Raw genomic sequence first — 25,284 nt, 5'->3', positions numbered from 1 at the left:
TATGGTCAATTAGTGTTCGACAAAGGAGGCAAGAATATACAATGGAATAAACACAGTCTCTTCAGCAAGTGATAGTGGGAAAACTGGATAGCAGTATGTAAACCAATGAACTTAGAACACTCCCTCACTCCATACACAAAAATAAACTCAGAACGGCTTAAAGACTTAAATATAAGACATGACACAATAAATCTCCTAGAAGAAAACATAGGCAAAACATTTTCTGACATAAGTCTTAGCAACATTCTCCTAGAGTAGTCTACCCAGGCAGTGGAAGTAAGAACAAAAATAAACAAATGGGACCTAAGTAAACTGAAAAGCTTTTCCAGAGCAAAGGAAACAATAAGCAAAACAAAATGACAATCCACGGAATGGGAGAAAATACTTGCAAATGATGCAACTGACAAAGGTTTAATTTCTAGAATATATAAACAGCTCAAACAACTTAATAACAAAAAACAAACAATCCAATCCAAAAATGAGCAGAAGGTCTAAACAAGCATTTCTCCAATGAAAACATACGAATGGCCAACAGACATATGAAAAAATGCTCAATATCACTAATTATCAGAGAAATGCAAATCAAAACTACATTGAGGTATCACCTCACACCAGTCAGAATGGCCATCACTCAGAAGTCCACAAACGATAAATGCTGGAGAAGGTGTGGAGAAAAGAGAATCCTCCTACACTGTTGGTGGGAATATAGTTTGGTGCAACCATTATGGAAAACATTATGGAGATTCCTCAAAAAACTAAAAATAGACTTACCATATGATACAGCAATCCCACTTTTGGGTATATATCCAGAGGGAATTCTAATGTGAAAAAATACATGCACTTCAGTGTTCATAGCAACACTATATACAATAGCCAAGACATGGAAGCAACCTAAATGTCCATCAGTAGATGACTGGATAAGAAAGTTGTGGTATATATACAATCTAATACTACTCAGCCATAAACAAGAATAAAATAATGTCATTTGCAGCAATACAGATGGACCTAGAGATCATTATTCTAAGTGAAAGCCAGAAAGAGAAAGAAAAATACCATATGATATCACTGATATGTGGAATCTTAAAAAAAAAAAGATACTATGAACTTAACTACAAAACAGAAACAGACACTTAGGCTTAGTAAACAATCTTATGGTTACTGGGGAAAGGGGATGGGAGGAGATAAATTTGGGAGTTTGAGATTTACACACGTTAGCCGTCACATATAAAAATACATTTTAAAAAAGTTTCTTTTGTATAGCACAGGAAACTATGCTCAATATCTTGTAATAACCTTTAATGAAAAAAATATGAAAACAAATATATGTATGTATATGCAAGACTGGGACATTGTGCTGTACACTAGAGATTGACATATTATCATTGACTGTACTTCAATAAAAAATAAAATTTAATTTAAAAAGAGTAAATTGATAGGTTAATATTTAAAAGTGTGTATGTTTACTAAGTACAAAGTACATAAACAGTTAGATAAGCTTGTGAAGAAGCTGACCAACAGACACAAATTAGAAGATACATGTGTCTGTCTAAATCGTCTTTCATTTTTTTACAGACTACTTTATTAAAGTTGCTGAGTGCCTAATTCAACTATACTTCAATATAATAATAATAATAATAATAATAATAATAATAATAATAATAATAATAATAAAGTTTTTGAATGTACACTTTAACATTTGTCATTTTGGAAATCCTTATTGTAAAGACAATTCTTTTTTAATCTAATGACAAACAGCAGCGTCCCTGCCAATAAATCTGGATCTCTATGTTGGATACATTCAATTTCTCCTTGAGACACAAGTTTCCATCTGTATTTCTGAGGTGATGTTTTTATAAATTCTATAGCATCTGGTGGACCCTGCTACATTAGCAAATCTGGTGATTTACCTCCTATAGAATGCTGTGGAATTGCAGAAAAGGGAGATGGGACTCTTGCTGATCTCAAAGCTTCTGAAAAAGGATTTAGGGTTGTCTCTTATGCCAGGGAACGCTGCCTTGAATAGAAGCTAATTTGGTGAGTCTCAAAATCAGGTAAGTCTTCTAACTATAATCTTCTTTTTTAAAGTTGATTTTTGTAATTCTAGGTCCTTTGCATTTCCAGGTAAGATCTGAAATCAGCTTATCATTTTTTAACAAAGAATACCTGCTGGAAATTTGATTGGAATTGCTTTGAATCTAAGGGTAGATTTGGCTATATTAACATTATTGCATCTTCTAACTCATGAACACTGAGTTCTTCATTTATTTAGCTTTTCTTTTGTTTCTTTCAGCAACGTTTTGTAGTTTTCAGAGGATAAGCCTTGCATGCTATTTGTTAAGATCCATTCCATGTCATCTAAAGATAACTACAGTTTTTACTTCTTCTTTTCCAATTTTTGTCTTTTATTTCTTTTACTTGCTTTATTGTCCTCTTTGGGAATTACAGTAAAACAGTGAATAGAACTGATGAGAGTGAACCTCTTCTTTGTCTGTGCTCAGTGTTAGTTCAGTGTTTCAACAGTCAGTATGGTTTTAACTAGTTTTTGGTAGATGCACTTGTTCAGATTGAGGTATTTATCAGATTCTGGTATTTCAAGTTTTTTTTATCAGGAGTGGAAGTTGAGATAAGCATATGATATCAAGGTATCATATGATTTTTCTCCTTTATTTTGGCATTAAAGTAAATTACATTGGTTGATATTTTTAACAGATTTATTGAGATATAATTCACATACACAAAATTCACTCTTTAAATAACTGTTCAACTTAGTACTTTTAATATATTTACAAAGTTGTGTAACTCCAATTTCATAACATTTTCATCACCTCAAAAAAAAAACTTTGCCCATTAGCACTAGACCCCACACTCCCCTCCTGCCAGCCCCTGGCAGTCACTAGTCTACATTCTGTCTCTATAAATATGCCTATTTTGGACATTTCAGGTAAAGGAAGTTATACAATATGTGGCCTTTGTGTCTGGCTTCTTTCACTTAGCATCACGTTGACAAGGTTCATCCAGCCTGTAGTATGTATCAGCTCTTGTTTTTTTGGTTCAATTATATTTCATTGTATGAATATATCATATTTTGTTTATCATCAGTTGATGGGTATTTGGGTTGTTTCCATATTTTAGCTACTACTGAATAATGCTGCTATAAACGTCTGTGCACAAGTTTTTGTGTGGATATAGCTCTTCAATTCTCTTGGGTATATACCTAGGAATGGAATTGCTGAGTCATACAACCCTAGGTTTAATTTTTTACGGAACTCCCAAACTGTTTTCCAAAGTGACTGCACCATTTTACACCCCCACCAACATTATATGAGGTCACATATACTGCCAACACTTAGTATTGCTCATCTTTTTGATTATAGTCATTATGGTAGATGTAAAGTGGTATCTAATTGTGGTTTTGATTTGCATTTCCCTAATGACTACTGATGTTGAACATCTTCTCATGTACTAATTGCTATTTGTATATCTTCTTTGCAAAAATGTCTGTTCAAATCCCTTGCCCATATTTTTGTCTTTTCATCATCATTTTGTAAAAGTTCTTTACATATTTTGATATAAATCCCTTACCAAATAAATTATTTGCAAATTTTTTTCTTCTTTGTGAGTTTTCTTTTCACTTTCTTGATGATGTCCTTGGAAGCACAAAATTTATTAATTTTGATGATCTATGTATCTACTATTTTTTTCTTTTATTACTTGTGCTAAGAAAGCATTGCTTAATCTAAGACTGTGAAGATTTATCCTAAGATTTCCTCTAAGAAATCTATAGTTTCAGCTTTTACATTTTGATCTCTAATCCATTCTGAGTTTTGCTTTTTGGCTTTTTTTTTTTTTAATGGAAATGCTAGGGATTGAAGCCAGGACTTGTGCACGCTAAGCACACACTTTACCACTGAGCTATTACCCATCCCCCCTGAGTTAACTTATACATAGTGAGGTAAGGGCCCAACTTCATTCTTTTGCATATGTATATCCACATGTCTTAGAATCATTTGTTAACATTGATTTTTAAATGTCAGTGGAACTGTACTTTACTTGATGTGTATGTATGGTGTCTGTATGTATCCTTATGTGTGTTTGTAATATTGCTAGATTTTTACTCCTAAATTAATAATTAGCTTATTAAGAGTTCCTACACCTATGTTTACAAGGGATATTGGCCTGCAGTTTCCCTTGTAACATCTTTGTCAAATTTTGATATTAAAGTTACCCTTGCCTCACAAAATGAGTTGGAAAGCATTCTCTCTACCTTGTTTTTCTGGAAAAAAAACCCCAACTGGTTTAATAGTGTATTATTTCTTCCTTAAATGCCTGATATAACATATCAGTGAAGCCATCTGGGCATGAAACATTGTTTGTGAGAAGTTTTTTTTTATTATAAATTCAAATTCTTCAATACATATATGGGTATTCTAACTTTCTGCCTTAGATTTTCTCAGGATTTTTAAAAGGAATTTATGGAATTTCACCCATGTTGCAGAATTTTTTTTTGTAAGAAAGTTGTTCATAGTATCACTTTATTGTCCATTTAGTGTCTGTAGGATCTGTGATTCTGCACTGATGCTCCCTTTTCATCTTAATATTGGTTATTTGTATTTTTTATTTCTTTTCTGATCATTCTTTCTAAGGTTATATCCATCTTATTAATTTTTCAAAGAACTAACTTCTGATTTTGTTGATTTTCCTCTGTTTTTTGCTTTTTAAGTCATTGTTTTTCCTTTTATCTTGATTATTTTGAATTTATTATTATTAAAGCTTCTTAAAATGGAAATTTAACTAATTTATTTTAAGCCTTCTTTTCTACTAGAAACATTTAAGGATATACTTTTCCTTTTAATGCTTTCATTGCATCCTATAAATTCTGACAAATTGTTTTCATTATCATTCAATCTGAAATAATTTCCAATTTTTCTTGGTGAGTACTCCTTGTGATCTTGAAAAAAATAACATGCTGAGTATAGTGATCTAGAAATATCACTTGGTGAAGTGATAATAGTGTTGTTTGTATACTTACTAATTTTTACTTACTTATCACTGAGAGAGGGATTTAAGATTGCCAACATGACTGTAGATTTATCTGTTACTCCCAATAGTTCTCTCAATTTTTCTTCTCATGTTACTAGGTACATTTGGCATTTTTATGACTTTTTGATGAATTGACCATATTATCATTATAGAATGTCCTGCTTTACCTCATAATGTTTCTTATGTCTGACATTAATATAGCCACATTAGCTTTCTTATGTTTAGTGTCTGCATAATAAATATTTTCCCACACTTTTACTATCAATTTTGTTTGAGTGCTTTTTTCATATTCAATGTGAACAGCTTATAAACACCATAAAGCTGGGTCTTCAAGGGGTTTCTTCCAGCCTGAAAATCTCTTCCCTTTAAATGGAGAGTTTAGTTTATTCACATTTAATGTAATTATCAATATGGTTGAGTATAAGTCTTTTGGTATTTGTTTTCTATTTGTCTCTTATATCTTTGCTTTTCTGTCCCTCTTTTCCTGCCTATTTTTGGGGTTAATTGAGTGTTTTGTAGTACTTCCTTTTATGTCTTGTACTGATTTTTTTTGTTATATTTAAATTTGTTACTCTATAGATGAAAGAGCCATCCTTAACTTAACACAAAGTACATTCAAATATTAACATACTATCTCACGAAAAATGTAAGACCCTTACAGCTATATATTTCCAAATGCGTACGCATTACTTCCGAATGCTGTCATGTTCCACAGGTCACAGCCACTCTTTAGTATTTTAATTTCATTTTCCTCTTTGTGTTTAAGTTTGGATAATTTCTATTGACTCGTTGGCAAATTCATTAATCGTCTTCTACTCCATTTCCTGCTGAGCTCATCAGATGAATTCTTTACTTCTGATATTTTATTTTTCCATTATACCATTCCCATTCGTTGCTTCTTTTTATAGTTATCATAATTATTTCATTATGCTAATTCCAAAATCTGGGTCATCTATAGGCAAACTTCTATTGACTAATTTTTCTCTTAAAATTCTCTTACAAATCACATTTTCCTGATTCTTCACAGGACTCATAATTTTTATTGTATGACAGAAAATGCATGAAAAAGAACAGTAAATAATATTTAAAGTACATAATACTTACCCTAAAAACGGCATATCCCTTCCTCTAGGTTTGGGCTGTTAGTCACTCTATCTCTAGTTGAGCTCTCTGGGCTTTGTGGTAGTTTTAGATTTAGTTCATTACTGGCTAGAATTTTGAGGTCTGAAATAGTAATTCCCCTTAAGCAAAGTCTGGGATCTGAGCCCTGGTAAGACTCTGGAGATTTCTGTATGTCTTATTATCCAGTTGTCAGCATTCTAACCATAGGAGATTCCTCTCTGTTTATAGCCCAAGTACTAATTTTCTTGGTTGTTTATGTGTTCTCTTTGCTCTTGATAACCTCCCCTGGCTTTCCATGCCATGGTGTATGTCTTTTCAGGAATCTTGCTCTGCCTCCAGTCTTTCTTTGGCCATTGCCGTGCACTTGGTGAAAATTCTACATATCTTGATGGGCCGGTCACTCTCGGTTCTTTGTCCTGCTCCAAGCCTCTGGTATGCTCACTTAGTGAAGGCTTCACAGGGAAAACTAGTGGCGGGTGCAAGGCTCACCTGTGACTGGGGACTCTCAGGATTTTAATCTGTCATGCCAGCTCACATGTGGCCATAATTAGTATCAAAAGTTCGGCTGGTTTCTCTTTATACTCCTCTGGGTCAATTCTACTCTTCCTCCTGCTGCTCTGCCAGGAATGAAGCAGTCAGAGCTTTTTTCTCTTAGGAAAGGCTTATTTCTTCCCGAAATTTAGTTCATTTAAGTTTTCTAGCATAGTCACCTTTTCAAATAAGTTTTTAAATCTATGACTCTATAGTTTATCCATCTTATTCTCATTATTGGGAGTAAGAACAACAGGCTCTTGTGACTTTCTTCATCCTAATTGGAAGTGGAAGTCTTTTTCTTACTCCTTTTGATAACTCCCTCTTGTGTAGCTCATATTTTATATTTAAGTCTTTCTCCTAAGGCTTTCCTTGAGAGGCAATTTAAGCCTAGCAAAGAGCTCTCAGAAATCTCACCTCTGTTATCACTTCTACACAGACATTTGTTGAAATTTTTAAAAGCCCCAGAAACTATCTGCATAAAAATAAAACATGGTCGAGACCACATTTGGGGTTGCAAAAATCCTACTGAAAACTAAATAGCAACATATATGCTTATTCATCTGGAATGTAGAATTTAGAATTTTACAGATTGCAAGCAAGTATCTAGAGATGAAGGGCCATAATATATACAATATCCATCATATATGAACAGCTTAACCGGGGTCCACTCATCTGTATTCCAACAGATGAGATTTTGCTTCCTTGTGCCTATACCCAACCCCAGGAAGGACTTCAGGTGGAGTATGGTTTTCTTACTCTCACTTTACACATGAAGCCTGTGAGATCCAGAGAGGCAGAGTGATCACACCAAGCCTCACAGTACACAAGGAGCAGCGGGGGAACCCAGGCTTCTACTTCCTGGCACTGCGCCCATTCCGATACTTGTTCATTTCAACTGCAAGACACAAAAGAATTTAATCAAATGTGCCATAATAAAAGCTTTTTATTTAAAAATAATTTCAAAAAATTACAAAAGAACCGTTTGGGGAACACCACACATCCTTTACCCAGATTCACCCATTGCTAACATTCTGCTCCATCTGCTCTGTAATTCGCTGTCTGTCTATCCATCTGTCCACCCCTCCATCCACATAATGTTATTTTCTGAATCACTGGGAAGATATTGGATATATTATGACCCTTAACCCTTAAGTACTTCTGTTTGTATTTCCTAAGAGTAAGACTATTTCCCTACATACTACAGTACAGTTAAAACAAACACATTTTTAAATGATATAACATTTTCTACTATCTATATTTCAATTTTGCACATTGACCTAATAATCCATTTCCCCTGCTTCCACTCAGATCCAGCCTAGTATCAGTTATTGCATACACCAGTTGTCACGTCTCTTTAATATTATTTAATCTGGAACATTTCGTCAGCCTCTGTTTTTTATGACATTGACATTTTTGAACACTACAGTTCCTTTTTTCTTTTTTCCTAGAATGTTCTTCATTTTAGATTTGTCTGTTTCCTTGTGATTAGATTCAGGTTATGCACTTTCCAGATGAGATACTGCAAAAGTGATGTTGTGTCTTTCTCAGGTTATCATATTTGGAGGCACATGATGTCCATCTGTCCCTTACTGGTGATATTAATTTTGATCACACAGTTCTGTTGTTGCCTGGTTTCTCCATTCTATACTTATTATTTTTCCCTGCAACTAATAAGAAATCTGTAGGGCAACACCTTAAGATCATAAAGTAGCTTGGTCCTCCTCAAGGATGAATTTTTACAACAGAATTTTCACTATGCTATAAAAAATGACCTCTACATAGTAAAAGAGACCTAGGTTTCACTTATGATACTTGAGTGAGTACCATGCCAATTTTAACATCTGTTTTTATTACAGTAGTCCTTGCATACTGGGTGTTTATTAAAAACCGTTCATTAACTGTCTGCTATCTTGGGTAGGATATATGCAGTCTGATTTTTACATCCAACTGGTATCAATGCCCTCATTTTGGCTTAATAAAAATACATTTCTTTAACTTATGCTACAGAAGTGGCTTAGAAATTAAATTGGGTTATATAACCGCAAGAACATTCTATTAAGAAAGAAAGAAAGAAAGAAAAAGAAAGAAAGAAAGAAAGAAAGAAAGAAAGAAAGAAAGAAAGAAAGAAAGAAAGAAAGAAAGAAAGAAAGAAACTTATAAAAGAACTCATCTCTATTTATTCAAATTATATACAGATTCTGGTTATAACGATATTAGTTATTATCCAGTCTAATCTAAGTATGATTTGAGATGAACTTTAATTCAAGGTCTTAACTTGGATTAAACATAGTTGACATAAAATGTTCAAATGGTCAGGTAGCTTTAGTTTCTGAGTTTGGTAACAAGGAGAAAGCAGGCAATTTTGGGAAAGCAGGGCAAATTTTTTAAAAAATTTAGGAAATAGTTTTTAAATTAAAAAAAAATGTTGTTTTTAGTTTTTAAAGATCCTTCGTTCTCTCATTCTGCTACTGTGGTTTGCAACAGCACGTGAGGGCATGTTCCACAAGCCAGTCATCACGCTGAATGGGTGGGCTACTAATTCAATAATTCTTTCATAGAAATCAGGGGACCAGGGGAGTGGGCCGAAGGCTCCTGCTCTTAAGAATAATATAAACTTTGCTGTAGCTCCTCTTTCGTCTTCTGAGCTCAGTTTCTCGTTTATAACTTTGTCGTATTTGCCATACAAGAAAATTCCAGGCTTTATGACAGAAGAGATGGCTTTTTTTTTTTTTTATCAACAGAACTCAGCAACCAAAGCTGTAGTGGTTTGGGGTTTTATTTCGGTTTGTTTGGTTTTGGGGGCGGGGAAGCATTTGTAGCCACAGACTCAAAGGAGGAAGAAAGAGAGAGGGATTAACTCTCTGCAAGGAAGGTCAAAAACATAATTTACAAGTGAGGCAAGAGGAGCAGCTGTATCTGTCGGTCCAGTCAGTACTACCAACTGGAGAATTTACCAGCAGTATGAAAACCACATCCACCAGATGCCAAGCGATGCAACTAGAAGCCAAGGATCTGTGGACTCAATGCAAGACTGTCCACTCTCTTTACTTCCCATATTTCACGTTAAATAGCAGGGTGTCTTCCATAGGCCACCAGTAGGGAAAAGAGCAACATCTCCACACAAAGGACTTAACAGCATGACTGTACCCACCAGACAGGCTTCAGGCCGGTTTCAGTACTGAAGTCTGCCTCATCCACATTCTTCTGTTAAAAAGCAATTTTAGCTCAGATCCAGCATGGAAAGGGTGAGAGAAACCCAAGTGGCCGCAAGCCATTCTTGTGTAAGGATTCTTATCAGGCTCATTTTATATTTGGGAACCATTTTACCATTGGGAAGAAAAGAATGTTTTGAACATATTTATTTAAGTAAGCACGTTTCCACTTATTCTTTAAGCCTGTGCTGTCCAATATGGAAGCCACTAGCCACAGGTGGCTATTTAAGTGTAAACAAAGTAAAATTTAAAATTCTTTTCCTCAGGCGTACGAGCCACAGAACACAGAAAATTCTCTTAGTGTTGCTCTAAAGCCATAAATCACCTTTCAAAATGAGCGATTATCATTCTCTTCTCTAAATACTATATATCAAAGCAATGTTTAAGCATCCTCCTATGAAATAAGTCTACCAATACAACACAAATGCTGTATTAGGGGAGGATGAGACAAAGGTGGGAGACCTCAGTAATATTTTCACGAATGTGAGCTCCTGTACGCTGTACTCACAAAGCCCTGCGACACGACTGACTTGCTGGACAGTGTCTGGAGGCTGGTCTGGGTGGGTGTTACACAACAAATAGGCAAGAAATGATTCCTTCTTCCATGGAGCCTTAACTTGTTAACGATTCAGTCTGTATCAGACAATGTACCTCAGAAGTTCCCTGACTTGTATTTCCAAGTGTGTAAAATCAATCATGCCCTTTACAAGAGGCTGCCCCACTTCACAGCTTTGTAATTGAGGTACTTTAAGGCCAAGTAAACATCACATGCCACAGCTGTTTCTAAAACATTTTATGAACAAGAAGAACACGAGGCCAGCATAAAATAAATCCACAGATTATGTCTCTTCCTCCCAGGCTTACCCATCATAAGTGCAGGGAAGCCAAGCAACTCAAGAGGTGCTGCGCGGATGTGTGTGTGATCGTGGTGACTCGCCGAGGGATGTGTGGCACACAGGACACAGACCTCTCACACTTGTGCAAAGCACTCTGGAGCACAAGCCATGCTGTGTCTGCAAGCACGCGGGCGCCCCTGCCCTCACACAGGCCGGATGTGGTCCAGCCGCTGGGCTAACGTTGCCTCGGTTCCCTTTAGCTGTCTGGATGTTCCTTGCGAAGTCTCCCAGCCCCGCAGCCCATCAGCATCACACCTACATTCTCTTCCCAATCCCCAGTTTCTTCTTTTTCAGTTACTCACAGTGGATGAAGAAGAACAAGATGGGGGAAAAAAAGGGTTTTCCTAACCTCCCCGGCTCCATCATTAAATGCAAAAAAAGACCAGCTATCTTTCTTTGGGATTGTTAACTCTTTTCTATCAGATTCTTATAAAGACCCTGGAGCTACTGCCGAAGATAGGCTGAAAAAAATTCTGTCAGACCCACTTGTCCAGTTAGAGGTTCGTGCAGTGGCTGCAAGGTTTTCAGGTTATGCCCCCGTTTTCCCGCTTACCTTGGCCTTCCCATCCTGGGCGGACATGTATCCAACACACATGCTCTCCGTCGTGTGGCTCCACAGAAATTCCACTACCATGGAAGAAAACACACAGAGGCACATTCAGATCACAGATGGAAAATAAATCTCTGCTTTTTAATAGAACCGTTAAGGATAGCTTTATACTTAACATGCTCAGCTCCCTGCTTTCCATTCGCTCCTTCATAAATGTCAAGATGATTTAGTACTCCAAACTGGGTAATGCCATTTACTGTGAAATGAAAAATGTATTTCTTTCTTGTCAAAACGTATGATTACTACATGTAGAATAAATGCTCTTCTGTTTGAAACTCGTAACATTAAACACACACACATGCAGGCACGCACACTCATACATGCAGTACATGGTGATTTAGTAAATGTAATATTCCACAAGGTAGTTAGGTAGTTTCCTTTACAACACACACACACACCCCAGGTTGAGGTTTTTAAATACCATTTGCCATGAAAAGGAACCAGGAGTTCCCAGAGAAATGCTGATTCCAGGGTTGGAAAATTTTAAGTGAATCTGGAACATATTTTCATGCCAGAAAGTAAGGAAGTGCTCAAAGAATGATGACAACTTATCAAAAGGACCCAGGGGTCAGCCTGAAGGGACTCCCACTGGCCATATCTGTGTCACTCTCAGTATCAAAGTAAATAATAATAGCAAAGAATAATTACCACAGAACAAAATTAAAACTAGTTAGCCCATGCTAACACAAACAAGTAAAGGAATAAATACAACAGAGGAGAAGAGAAAGCACTTTCTGCAGCAGAATGCTAGCTAACAAATAGAGAAGTAACAGAACACCACCTGCTTCCTAAAACTAGTAGGTGAAAACTGGGAGAAAACAGGCTATTTACATAGTCTCAACGTCACCTCACCACAAAATTCTTATGAAATACAAAGGGGCAAAGTGTAAGTTCACTGTGGGGAGACCAATGGACTCTACTTTAGCCAAGTGATGCAAATCAGCACAGTGTGCCTCCTGATAGACACCCTGACACGCACCACCACTTCTGTGGTGTGCTTGCCAAAAATGCAGAGTCAGAATTGCATGAGGAAGCACCATACAAATCTGATACAGGAACACTACTAAATCACTGGTTTGAACTCTTTAAAACATGTCAAAGTAATAAAATACAAAGAAAGCTGAGAAATTGTTCCCATTTCAAGGAGGCAAAGGACTCATGACAACTAAACACAATGTGTCCTCCTGGAACGGAGCCTGGACACGTAGGGGTGGGGGCGCAGGTTATAAAGGACATTAGTGAGACAACCGATGGAGTTTGAAATCAGACTATGGATTAGATAATAGTGTTGTATCAATATTACATTTTATGATTTTTATAACTATACTATGATTATTTAGAAGAATGATCTTGTTTTTAAGAAAAATACACTGAAGGATAAGGAATAAAGATACCTGACATCTCCACCTCCCTCTCAAGTAGTTCAGAAAAAAAGGTACACATTTCTCTGTGTGTGTGTGTGTGTGTGTGTGTAAAAAGAAGAGGGAAGGAGGAAGTGAAGATGGAAAAACCAATGGGGGAAAATGAAAACAATGAGTGAATCTGGATAAAGAAATCATGGATATCCCCTGTAATACTTTTGCAATTTCTCTGTAAGTTTGAAATTTTATCTAAATTAAAAGTTACGGTGGGAAGCAAGATGGTGGAGTAGAAGGGCACTTATAGCTCACCCTCTCCCACAAACACCAAAACTCACATCTACAGACCTAATCAGCCAACCATGGCACCTGCCGAACTCCAGCAGAACACTGCCCTCTTCGAAAGACAAAGGCCAAAAATCTGGTAGGAGAAAAGGAAAAAAGAAAGAAGAAAAAGCAAAACAGTGCGGGACTGATCCCACGGTGGGGGAGCAGCAAAGGAGGACTGGCACTCGTTCACTGGGTCTCCCCTCTACAACGGAGAGGCCAGTGGGATGGAGGGGGGGCCTCTAAGGCTCAGATCTGCCCTGAGCACCCCCCTGACGGACAGAACTGAGTTAAACAGGCAGAAAGGGTCCACACGACATCCAGCCCGAAACACGAGCTGGCAGCTGGGGCCGGGGCAGGCGGCCCGAACTGGGCAGAGGACAGGGGCAGCTGCACTGAGGCAGCCCTGGGGGACTGCAGGGTGCTGCGCACCATGGCTGGGAGGGGATACGGCACAAACAACCTCAGTCCCCCATAAATTTCAAAAAAAGCAAAGCAACATGGCTGGTGTGCCCTGGGCGGAGGGGCGCCTTAGCCTTTGTCTCCCCAGACCTGCACCACCATTACTGGCACTTCTCGCGTGAAGAGAGGCGGGGCATGGCCACAGTTGCCATCTCCTCCTGTGCGCAGCGCCTGGGCGGGGACAGGGCTGAGACCTGAATCCGCACAGGGGGCTCCGCAACCTCCTGGGCAGGACTGAGACTTGTTTACAGCCTGAGGCAGACAGGATCTTTCTGCCTTGGCACCTCAGCGAATTTGCACCACCAAGACAAACGAGGAGCTGAGATTTGGCACGGAGCAGGGGCAGGGCCGTTCTGCGGTCTTCCCCGAGACCACCTTTGGAGCACCAACCGGAGGTGGAGTGGGCATCTGCACAGAGCAGAGGAGCTACCAACGCCAGGAGAGGGTAGGCGGCCACCACTCCTCCTGGCAGGAAAGCAGCACCTGACCATGGCACTGGGAGGGGGCACGATCCACCCACCTGCCTCACCCCAAAGTGCAGCATCTGACTGCGGCATCGAAAGGGGGTGTGACCCACCCACCCACTCACCGGGTAAGAGCTCACTGACCCAGTGTTAGGAGGGGTTGCAATCTTCTAGCTGACAGCCACTGGGAGCAGCACAGATAAGGGCGCCAACAGAGGGCCTCTGGAAACAGGAAGCTGAGTACGCGGAACAGGGCGAAGACACAAAGACCTCTCGATAAAATCATTAAGAGCACATGGTCTCTGGGAGAACTAGATAACTGACACTCCTTAAGCCACAGTTCCAGAGAGATATGAGCAATATGAAGAAGCAGAGGAACCACTCCCAATTAAAAGAGCAAGAGAAATCCCCTGAAAGCACAATCAAGGAAATAGGCACTGATGGCCTGCTAGGTCAAGATTTCAAAAAAGGAGTGATCAAAGTACTGAAGGAACTAAAAGAGACAGTGTTTAGAGATATAAAATATGTCAAAAATGAAATAGAAGCTATAAAGAAGAAACAAGTAGAATGGGTAAACTCATTTGCTGAGATGAGAGCTGACCTAAAGGCTGTACAAAGCAGGCTAGATAATGCAGAGGAACAAATAAGTAACCTAGAAGACAGGACAACAGAAAGCACCCAATCAGAACAGCTGAGAGAAAAACAAACAAAAAACAATATAAGGGTCCTATGGGATAATATAAAGCATGCCAATCTACTCATAATAGGGGTTCCAGAAGGGGAAGAAAGAACAAAGGGGGTTGAAAAGGTATTTAAAGAAATCATGACTGAAAACTTCCCAAACCTAAAGAAGGAATCAGATATCCAAGTACAGGAGGCTCAGAGGGTCCCAAACAGGAAGAACCCAAACAGACCCACACCAAGACATATCATAATCAAGACGGCCAGAGTCAAGGGTAAAGAAATGATCCTAAAGGCAGCAAGAGAAAAACAAAGAATGAGTTACAAGGGAACCCCCATAAGGCTCTCAACTGATTTCTCTACACAGACACTACAGGCCAGAAGGGAGTGGCAAGATATATTCAAAGTCCTGAATGAAAAAAAGATGCAGCCTAGGATACTCTATCCATCAAGGCTATCCTTTAGAATAGAAGGAGAGATAAAGAACTTCACAGACAAGCAAAAACTAAAAGAGTTTAGCAACACTAAACCCATGCTAAAAGAAATGTTGACAGGTCTACTCTAAATAGAAAAGAAGCAGGATGCTACAAAAATGAGAAACTTGTAACGTGAAAGGAGATAACTGCCATGAATTACAAAAAGAATAAACACAACATTGTAAAAGAAGACATCTAAATCATTAGGAGTGGGAGAGGGAAGCAAGGAAAGCCACTGTGGAAAACAGTATGGAGATTCCTCAGAAGACTAGGAATAGACTTACCGTATGACCCAGGAATCCCGCTCCTGGGCATATATCCAGAAGGAACCCTACTTCAAAATGACATCTGCACCCCAATGTTCATAGCAGCACTATTTACAATAGCCAAGACATGGAGGTGGCCTGGATGTCTGTCGACAGATGACTGAATAGAGAAGAAGTGGTGTATTTGTGTGATAGAATACTATTCAGTCACAAAAACTGACAACATAACACCATTTGCAGCAACATGGATGTTCCTGGAGAATGTCATTCTAAGTGAAGTAAGCCAGAAAGAGAAAGAAAAATACTATATGAGATCGCTCATATGAGGAATCTAAAACAAAACAAAACAAAACATAAATACAAAACAGAAACAGACTCATAGACATAGAATACAATCTTGTGGTTGCCAAGGGGGCAAGGGGGTGGGAAGGGACAGACTGGGATTTTAAAATGCAGAATCGATAAACAAGATTATACTGTATAGCCCAGGGAAATATACACAAGATCTTGTGGTAACTCATAGTGGAAAAAAAATGTGACAATGAATATATATATGTTCGTGTTCATGTATAACTGAAAAATTGTGCTCTACACTAGAATTTGATACATTGTAAAATGACTATCACTCAATTAAAAAAATGTAAAAAAAAAAGGAAAAAAAGTTACAAAAAGAAAAATACTAAGACACACACAAAGTTTTGTCATCTTCAAGTACGTACTTTTAAAACTCCAAGGTTTTTTTTAAGGCATTTTTGTAGTGTTGATGCACTTCACAAAAATTTCAAAGGTCACCAGTAATCAAACTGCCTTGCTCAACACCAAATCCCCTGGATCCCAGGCCACCCATCCATTTACATCTCTGAGCTAAGTAAGCCTGGAGAGGTGAGACACAACTGTGGGATCAAGGGTCCTAGACTCTGAAGGCTTTGCCCGACACGCGGGGAGGGAAGAAGAAGTAAAGGGAAAAACTGAGTTCCTCAGATACGTGGCTCATTCCCTCATCATTAATTAATTCTCAAACCTGCCAACCTGCTCCCTGAAGAGTACAAGAAAACAGCATCACGCAATGAAGCAAGTTCTCTTCGCCAGATGTTTTTTCTTTCTCACACATCTGCTTTGAACTTCAAAAATCTTGAAGTCCAGAGCAACATCTGGGATATACTAAATTGCCTAATAGAGCAAAGGCACTGGAGTCTTACTGAATTTCTTTAGCATAGTGACAATGCAATTGTATTTAAATGCAAAATTAAGTCGTTTCTCAAATTGTGACTCCTTATTCTTCAAATGTTAAGGCGGTAACTGCTTGTGAATTAGCCAAGAAAAATACATGGAAATAAAGTCAATCTCATCATGAAAGTGAAGGATAAAAACACTGCCACATTATTTTTAAAGACAATTTGAATGATTTTAATCTGCATTATTCTCTGTGAAAATACAGACTGCTTTAAGGAAATGTAATATTAAAAATTTAGACTTACAAAACAGGATAAATTGGTATACTGATAGACTACATTAAATACTTTTATACTGAAAGGTTTTCAACAAAGCTTCTAGATACAGACTGTAGGATTTCTTAAAGAAAGTAACTCAGCGTCAAGAAATTCAGTCTTCACTCTTTTCACAAACAAACAAAAGGCAGTGTTTTTAATACCAACATTTCAAATCACTTACTAGTTCAGGGTAGCTTGAGATACCCAGCAGGAACTCTAAAAATTTAAATTATAAAATGCTTTTGAAAAGAAACAAACCCTATTTTATTTATTTTAGTGCATGTCTTAATCCAATAATTTAATAGGCTATTAATTAATAAATAATTTAACAAACTATTTCTTGGTGGAGGACTTCAAAGAGAGAGGGAGGAACTAATGCAGAATCTATCCCACGCTCGGCACTATCTTTCACTCAGCAAAGCCTAGATGGGGAACCTGAGGCTCAGAGCAGGTTAAGCATCACTGCTGAGGTCATCCGAGTGAGTATAGGAACGGGGATTCAAACTAGACTTCTGGATTCCAAAACCTGTGATCATCCATTGTTCTCTTACTCTGAAATTTACTCAGCTTGAAAAGGTTTTATAGTTGACGGTACATATAAAGAGGATAAAATTCTTCACAAACACCAAAGGACCACAGAACACTGAACACAAACACAACTCTTATATATCTCTTAAAGAAAGCTTTTAAAACTATAACAAGACCAATACATTTGGCTATATTAAAAGTGCGCATAGTATTTTCTTTTGCCACGTGAAACAAGTCAAGAGATGAGTGACAAATGGGGAAATATTTGCAATTCATAGCACAGGAAAAGGACTCATTTTCTTAGTAGATAAGGATCTGCTACAAATTAATAAGGAAAACACAAGTATCCAAAGAGAAAGCAAAAAGGACATGAACAAAAGGGAATATGAATCACTCTAAAATGTGAAAATATGTTCTACATATCTCCTACCAAAAGAATGCAAATTAAAACCACAAGAGATCATTATTCAACTTTCAGGTTATCAGATTCCAAACAGTTGAAACAACATTATGTTAGCTGGGGGTGGAGAAAGAGCACTTTCATACAACAGCGGGACCATGGCCATTTGGAAATACGTTCCCGTACCTTGTGGTAGTTACTGCCTGTAAATTTGCCATGAACACTGAATTAGCAAATTCTGAGCCATTGCTCCCAAGGAAAATACAGGGTTAGGTCCCTACAAGCTCTGGTCACATTTTCAATCAATAAGTAACCTTATTTTATGTATGTTTCTGTTTAAAGCCATCTTATTTAACATATATTTCTTATAAATAATTAATTATATGCAGTGTTTATTTATACTAATACAGTAGCCACGAAGGGCTTCACAGTTTCCTGACTCTGGGTAACCTGCCCATGAATTTCCTTGGCTTTCAACCTTCCAGTAGTGCTGCCCTTCATGCTCTTTATACTGGTTGTCAACTCCTGAATCCCCAAGGTTAGCTACTTTTCCAGCTTTTTCATGGCTTCATTGTGCCCCATCCATGTTACTTCAGTAGTTGCTGGAGCAGCTCCCCTCCCACACAGATCGATGAATGTCCTCTTCCTTTTTCTGGATGTACAGTAATGGTATCGTTGGTTCATTAACTTTGACCTCATGGCCAACAGCACTATAACCCCTGCTTGAATGGAGTTTACCCAACATGCACATTTTCCCCCCAAGACACCACAGCTGCTGCACTTAGGATCACTAGACAGCACTTTAGCACTCTGCTGAGGGGGGAAGCATTTAAAACAGCGGAACCATCACCAGCAAGGACACTTGTTGACAGTATGAGAACGGAGACAGGAAAGCAGAGCCGTGCCTCATTCACCTCAGCTGGGAATGTGTATGTTGGGTCACTCACACTTTTCACCACTCTGCCCAAGCCCACCAATCACTGGGAAAACGCCAGGAGTACTGGTCTTTTGATAACAGGTAAATTTTAGCAAGTAAGAAAATTAACAAATACGGAAGCTGTAAATAATGAGGATTGACTATCAAAATGATATACCCTTTGACTACTTTTAGGTATTTATTCTACAGCCATGCCTTTATATGCATGAAATAACATCTTTGTATCTATATATTTATTTTAATTGAAGTATAGTCAGTTTACAATGTTGTGTCCATTCCTGGTGTACAGCATAATGCTATAGTCATACAAGAACATACACATATTTGTTTTCATAGTTTTTTTCACCATAAGTTACTACAAGATATGAAATAACATCTTTACACAGATATTCAGTGACGCAGTTTTCATTAGGAAGAAACTGGAAATAGCATTGCTGCCTTTCGGGGGGACCATGTATGAACAACTATGGTACCCTATACAACGGAACACTGTGCAACAATTAAAAACAAAGGGAAAGTACCACAGAGAAGATAGGGAACCATCCACACTAAGTGTTTTTCGAACTTTTTGATCATGAACCACAGTAAAACCAAACCAAAACAGTCCCACACTCTGTCAAGTAGTACGCACATTTCTTTGTAAGTGAAATTTATGAAAGTAATAGCCCTTCTTCACAATGAACTGGTCTATCCTATTGGGTTCTTTATAGTCTATCCACTACAGTGAAAAGACTCTGCTTGTGACTCACTAAATTAGACCTCATTAATGTGACATTTACAGTTTGGAAAAAAAACCCCACAAATCTGTAAAATATATAGTTTACCTAAAAGAAATGGCAGGGTGGAGAAAGATGTATAAAGATGGCACTGCCATTTTTGTGAAAGAAAATAAAAGGGCACCTTGGATGACTACGTTTGTAAACACCTGGGGTCTCTCTGGCAGGATACCTGAGAACTGGCCACAGCGGTTACCTCTGTAGAGCGAATTGGGTGATTAAGGGAGTCAAGTAGGGGGCAACCTATTTTTTACCATATACCCCCTCTGAAATTTGTGAATTTCATCCTGTTTTCATTTATGTCTTATTTTTAAAAATTGCCCCTAGGAATCTCAATTACCCTGCTAATCTAATTTATCTATGAAGAATTAATTTCTTCCCTGTTTTAGACTGTGACATTCTGAACTACTGAAATTTGATGGAATGAGATATTACCATATATTATTAATTGCTCTTCATGAGGATGCTTTATTATGATGTGAAACTCTTCTAATTCTTTCAAATTGTTTCATGTCTCATGACTACCTAAAACACAGACATATCTTATAAAGAGGCATAAATAAGTCCCTACTTGAATTTATATTGGGCACATATATGTAGAACAAAACCTGCTATGTTCAAAGAGCAATCAAAACAAACCAAAAAAAGCAAATAATTATCTCCATTCAAATTAAAAAATGTCAAAACCATGGTAAGTTTTTAAAAGTGAGAAAACACTTATTCATCTCAAGGGTAAAGCTTATTTCACAAAAATCTCTCAAAATCGTTTCAAGTCTTGATTTACAATTAAAACTCAGTCAAGAGTAGCACGAAGTTTGCTCAAGTACAGTTACACAGAAGAAAACTGAAATGTAAATCATACTCAATAAAAGTAGCTTTTCTTACCATCTAGAAGTGGTATGTAGAAGTCTATCATTTGTTTCTTGATGTTAGGGGCTAAATCTAAAATTCTCTCATATACTAAAAATTGAAGTTTATGATAAGAGTGTTAAAAAAATGGTGCTAAGAACAATACAGTGGGTGGGCAGATGCTACAGCATAGTATCAGGATTTTCCATGTGTAATTACATGCAGGGGGCCAAGCTCCAAGCAGGGTTAATGAGCGGCCTGGAGCGGCGCGTCTGAGCTGTCTAAAATGTGAATGTGCTGTCTAAAATAATGTTTGGTGTGGTCAGGTTCAGGCTGATTTGCATTTAGAGATGATGCCCCTGGCCTCTCTTTAATGACCACGCTCCTTTGGTAGTGGCTGGTGACTATTTACACCTCAACTACTGATTTGAAAAAGGCTTTTTTTTTTTTTTTTTTTTCAGAAAGCCAAAGCCCAGGGACTGTGAGGCTACTGGAAATGCCCAGATCCTGGAAAGACCTCCATCAGAAAACAAGTACACCCAAAGCCATGCTAAGTTACTGAGTGGGTTTAACATGTGAAAGATGGACATGGGGGTCGGGCAGGACTCTTCTCCATCAAGTGACTTCACAGAAGGTCACATGACACCAGCACAGTGTGAAAAAGGTTAATGCTACGGATCCTGTTCCAGTGCCGGAGAACAGATTAGGTGAGGATGTGCTGTACTTGTGCCCCTCGAGAATGACAAGTTAATTGCCTTACGGGGACATTCGGAATGGATTTGTAGCTAATCCTAGAGGCCAGCCTTTCTGGATTGGAAAGTTGAATTTAATGCTTTGGAACAAATGAATTCACCGATGGGTGTAATGTCCAAGAGCAGTCTCACTTTAGCCCAATGCCCCCCCTCCCACTGCACGAGACAGCCTTTAGCCCCTGTGCAAGGTCTGTCTCCTCGTGACGTTTAAATCACCACCTTTACTGGTTAATCTCAGGGCTACAAGCTACTCCTTGCATCATGCTTCCCCTAGGACACCCCTTAATCTTTCAAAATGATTTGCGAGTCATCCTGTTTAAGTCAACCAAAGTTTCCTTACCGGGGTTGCAAGCTAGTTTTTTCCGATTCAAACAAAGCAGCCACCTCTTTTATTTTTCTTTTTTAAAGGTTGCTCTCCAATTGTTGTTAACAACCCTCAGCTGCACTGGCTCCCATACCCATTTGAAACTTCTCTGCCTGGCTTCATATCCCAGATTTTCTTGCAAGGAAAACAGAACTCTCAAATCAGAACCGTCTTGGGCTGGGCAGTGGCCAAGTCAGCTGCTGCTCCTTAACCCCAGGTCAAATGGTTTACCCTCGGACATTTTGCACAGTGTCTAAGTTACTCCTTATTGAATAAACACAAATTCATTGTTAAAATGGGAAGAATGTAAATAGAACAATCTCTTCTTATCTCTGTACATTCTTCCCCCCCTCGGTAGGTTCTTTATAACACAGTAGAGGGCTCATTCAAGGATGCTTTACTGTCCTGACATGGAATCCTTAAGATTCATGTAGCGCAAGTCCCACTATGGCCATGAAGTAGCTTTGAGTTGGCTTGCTTCCCTGAAAAACTTTCACCACTGAATTGTCTTGGGAGCTATAGGGATGGAGTTCTTTAGAAGCTCAGTTACACTGAGCCAAGGAAATAATTATTCTCTCTTTCCAAGGCTTACTCTGACTTGTTCAAGACTAAAGAAAGATGTTGACTGAAAAAGGAAGAGAGGGATGTGGGTCAAATAGTAAAACAAGCCCCAAAGGACATTTCGATTCTATTTCTGTTTTATCATTTTATTGTATTCGAAACTGCTGGAAAGAAGGGGCCAATGGCTGGGACTCAGCAGTTCTCTGCTAAAAAGAAAAGCACTCAGTGAAACTATACTGAAACAAGATTTCATTCATTCAACAAATATTTTTTTAGGATTTATTTCATGCTAAGGTGAACTCCATTACCCTGTGAGTAGATGAAAATTGACTATAAAATTTGTCAAAATGTTTTTCTGGGAGTTTCAGGAGAACTACAGTAATAAAAATTATATAATCACTAGAATTCTATTCATAAATCTTTGTATTCTTTATTTCAGATGGAAACTCTGGCCAAAAAAATAAAAAAATACTGTATGGTTAGATTATAGCTAGAAGTATACTTGATGGAGAAGAAAATTACAGATGAAAAGCTACTTGCAATTTTTTTAAGTGTATTAGCAATATTTAATGGAAGAAAAGTTCTGTTATAAAGCAAAACAAATTATACCTACTTATAATCAACATCTTGGTATTTTAAAAATGAAAACCAACTCTGAAAAATATAAATCTCATAGCACTACCTCAACAGATTAATGCAACTCAATTGTTGAAAAGTTTAAATATTATGTCTGCCTTATTCACTTCACATCTAAGAATAAATGACTTAACTTGCTTCTTTCCATCTGATACTTAAATAAGAACCAAAAAGCCCACCTATTTTTTAAGACTATAGTAAAGATGTAACAATTCCAAAGCATTGCTGAGGCACTAAGGAAATAAGCTTCCTGCCATGGCACTGACCCTCTTCTAAAACAAAGTTTTAGTTCTATTTTAAAGACAAGGTATTAATGTCAGATAACCAATTATAAGTACCTCTTTTCCCACTACCAGCCTAATAACTAATTTGCCTTCTCTTGAGGGTGATTTTTACGATTGTGCAAGCCCAGCAGAATGCCGAGTCACAAGTGCTCACAGTGACATGTGCTGTGGAGTGGAAATAAGAGACATTGCTGGGCCCCGAGAACGAAGCCCCTTTGAGGTGTATGTGTTTATATGTGTGCACCAACTTTTTTTAATGCCAGTAAAACCAAAAGGCGGTTTGGAATTTTAAGTTACAGTAAAATGACCTTTTATCTTTTTACTGTTCCAGGAAGCATCAATTCAATCTAACATTTTTTATTTTTAAACCATAGCAAGTTTTCATATCAGTGACAAGAAGAGAACTCGACCGTGAACTGCTCCTGTTCTGAAGAGAGAGGGGAGAGGCTACCTTTAAGTTTTAACTGGTAACTGAAGACCAGTGGACCTGACAGAGCTAAGTCTAAAACATAAAGGGATTCGTTCCCCTTTCGAGTAATTATGTAAGAAACTGCAAAAATTCTCACAGAAGAAATCACCTGGCATACCATTTATAGAAAGTTCAGACAGGCCCACGTGGGGACCTTCAAAGATACAGGTAATGGGCAATTTCTTAAGCTGGGTGGTGGGTCCACAGGTGTTCATTTTATGATTATCCTTTATAACTTACAAATTTATTACATTCTTCTTTTAAAAATATATGAAACATTTCCTAGTAAAGATGAAAAAATGGGGGAAAAAGGAGTAGCTGGACAAGTAGAAGAAATATCACGTACAAAATGTAATAACCATCAGCACATGAATGTATTCCTGGATAGCAAAGCACCTGACGTCAGCCTCTGAGTGAGGTGATGGTGACCTGATGGGAAAGTAACAGTTACCACATGTGCTCATCAGATGATCAGGCGTGGCTGAGCTGTGCGCCTTAAATCTATGTAGGAAGACGGACTCCAACCAACACAGACAGGCTTGGCGCAAAGGCCGCTGGCCAAGTACATAGCCTTTTTATCCCTGGGAGCCCCTACACCTCCTATCTTGAATTACTCAAGATTTTCCTTAAATATATGGAATCTGTTTCACATTGATCCTCATAGTGCTTCCTATTAAGCACTCTGAGGCAGGAGACCCTGAACTTCACAGGGTCTGTCAGGCTCCAAGAGAAAAAATGCACCCGTATAGTGAGATTGACTGTTCATGCCATGTTTTTGCATATATTCTAATTACTTGTATTGAATCGTATGCTTAAAATGGAAAAGAACTAATTTTTCCCACTGGAAGGCTTGATGTGCCTTTGTTCACACAACTATTAAACATACTATATGCAGCAGCCTCAAAAAGCACTTCTGCAGAGGCCTGGGAAGCACATGTAATTGCATTTTAGGTAAAAATATATTGGCTTTTTTTTCTCTAAAAGCAGAGAAAATTAATTCTTTTCAGCTGTCTCATTCTAGGGACAAGCATTCGCTTTGTGTTAAAGCTGTGATCTGTAGGCTGGGCTTTGCCAGCATCTCATGATCTAGGGGGTGGGAGGTGGTAGGATGGGTGTTGCAAACACATTCATGTCCAAATTGTCCTTTTACAAGGCCGTTTGCAAAGGCTGTCTTCTGGGATCCGTTTAAACTGTCTCCAGCTCTTCTTGTTCCCGGACACTTGTCATTATCGAACATTTCCGAACCATACTGTTTGTTTTTTAAGAGCATGTGAAGCTATTTTATGTGACATTTCATTTTTCTGGAAAACTGGTCAATTTCATTAAAAACTTCTGCTAAATAATCAGTAAAGAAATTCCATTTGGCACTTACTGTACTCATCCAGTAATTACTGGGTGCCTACTACAGGGATGGGTACAAAGCTGGATAAGAATACAGTTCTTGCCCTCAAACGATTCACAATCTAGTGGTGTGATTTTTCAGAGGCAGTGGAATCTTTTAACACTTAGAAAGAGATTTCAAACACCTCCACGTGAGTCGCTGGGGCTCAAAGACCTGTGATCTGTTCCTTTCAAATAACTGAGTTCAGAAAAAACGGTTAAGAAGTGCTAGCCTAGAGGGAGGGGCAGACATTTTAATGGATATCTAGGATGTCATGGTGACTGCTAGGAAGGATGGAAATCGCATGGTGCAAAAAGCACACAAAGAAGGAACAAATCACCTGGGAAAAGGGCTTCCAAAGGACTCCAAGGAGAGTCCTCTCTATCCAGGGTCTTAAAGAAGGAATGTA

At 38.1% G+C, this 25,284-nt stretch overlaps 1 protein-coding gene across 5 annotated transcripts in view; it reads right to left on the bottom strand.

Moving 5' to 3' along the window:
* The window catches only part of TASP1 (taspase 1), a 257,097-nt gene that overhangs the window by 56,370 nt on the left and 175,443 nt on the right, over positions 1-25,284 (bottom strand). For all 5 annotated transcript variants that reach the window (XM_072943776.1, XM_072943775.1, XM_072943773.1 and 2 more), the window contains one exon: positions 11,358-11,431. In XM_072943776.1, the coding sequence (XP_072799877.1) occupies positions 11,358-11,431 (74 nt within the window). Of the gene's footprint in view, positions 1-11,357; positions 11,432-25,284 lie in introns of those variants that run through there.

Source organism: Vicugna pacos, chromosome 19, assembly GCF_048564905.1.
Source record: "Vicugna pacos chromosome 19, VicPac4, whole genome shotgun sequence".
Taxonomy (NCBI): Eukaryota; Metazoa; Chordata; class Mammalia; order Artiodactyla; family Camelidae; genus Vicugna; species Vicugna pacos.
The sequence above is the reverse complement of the archived record's forward strand: the minus strand, read 5'-3'. Positions and strand labels throughout refer to the sequence as shown.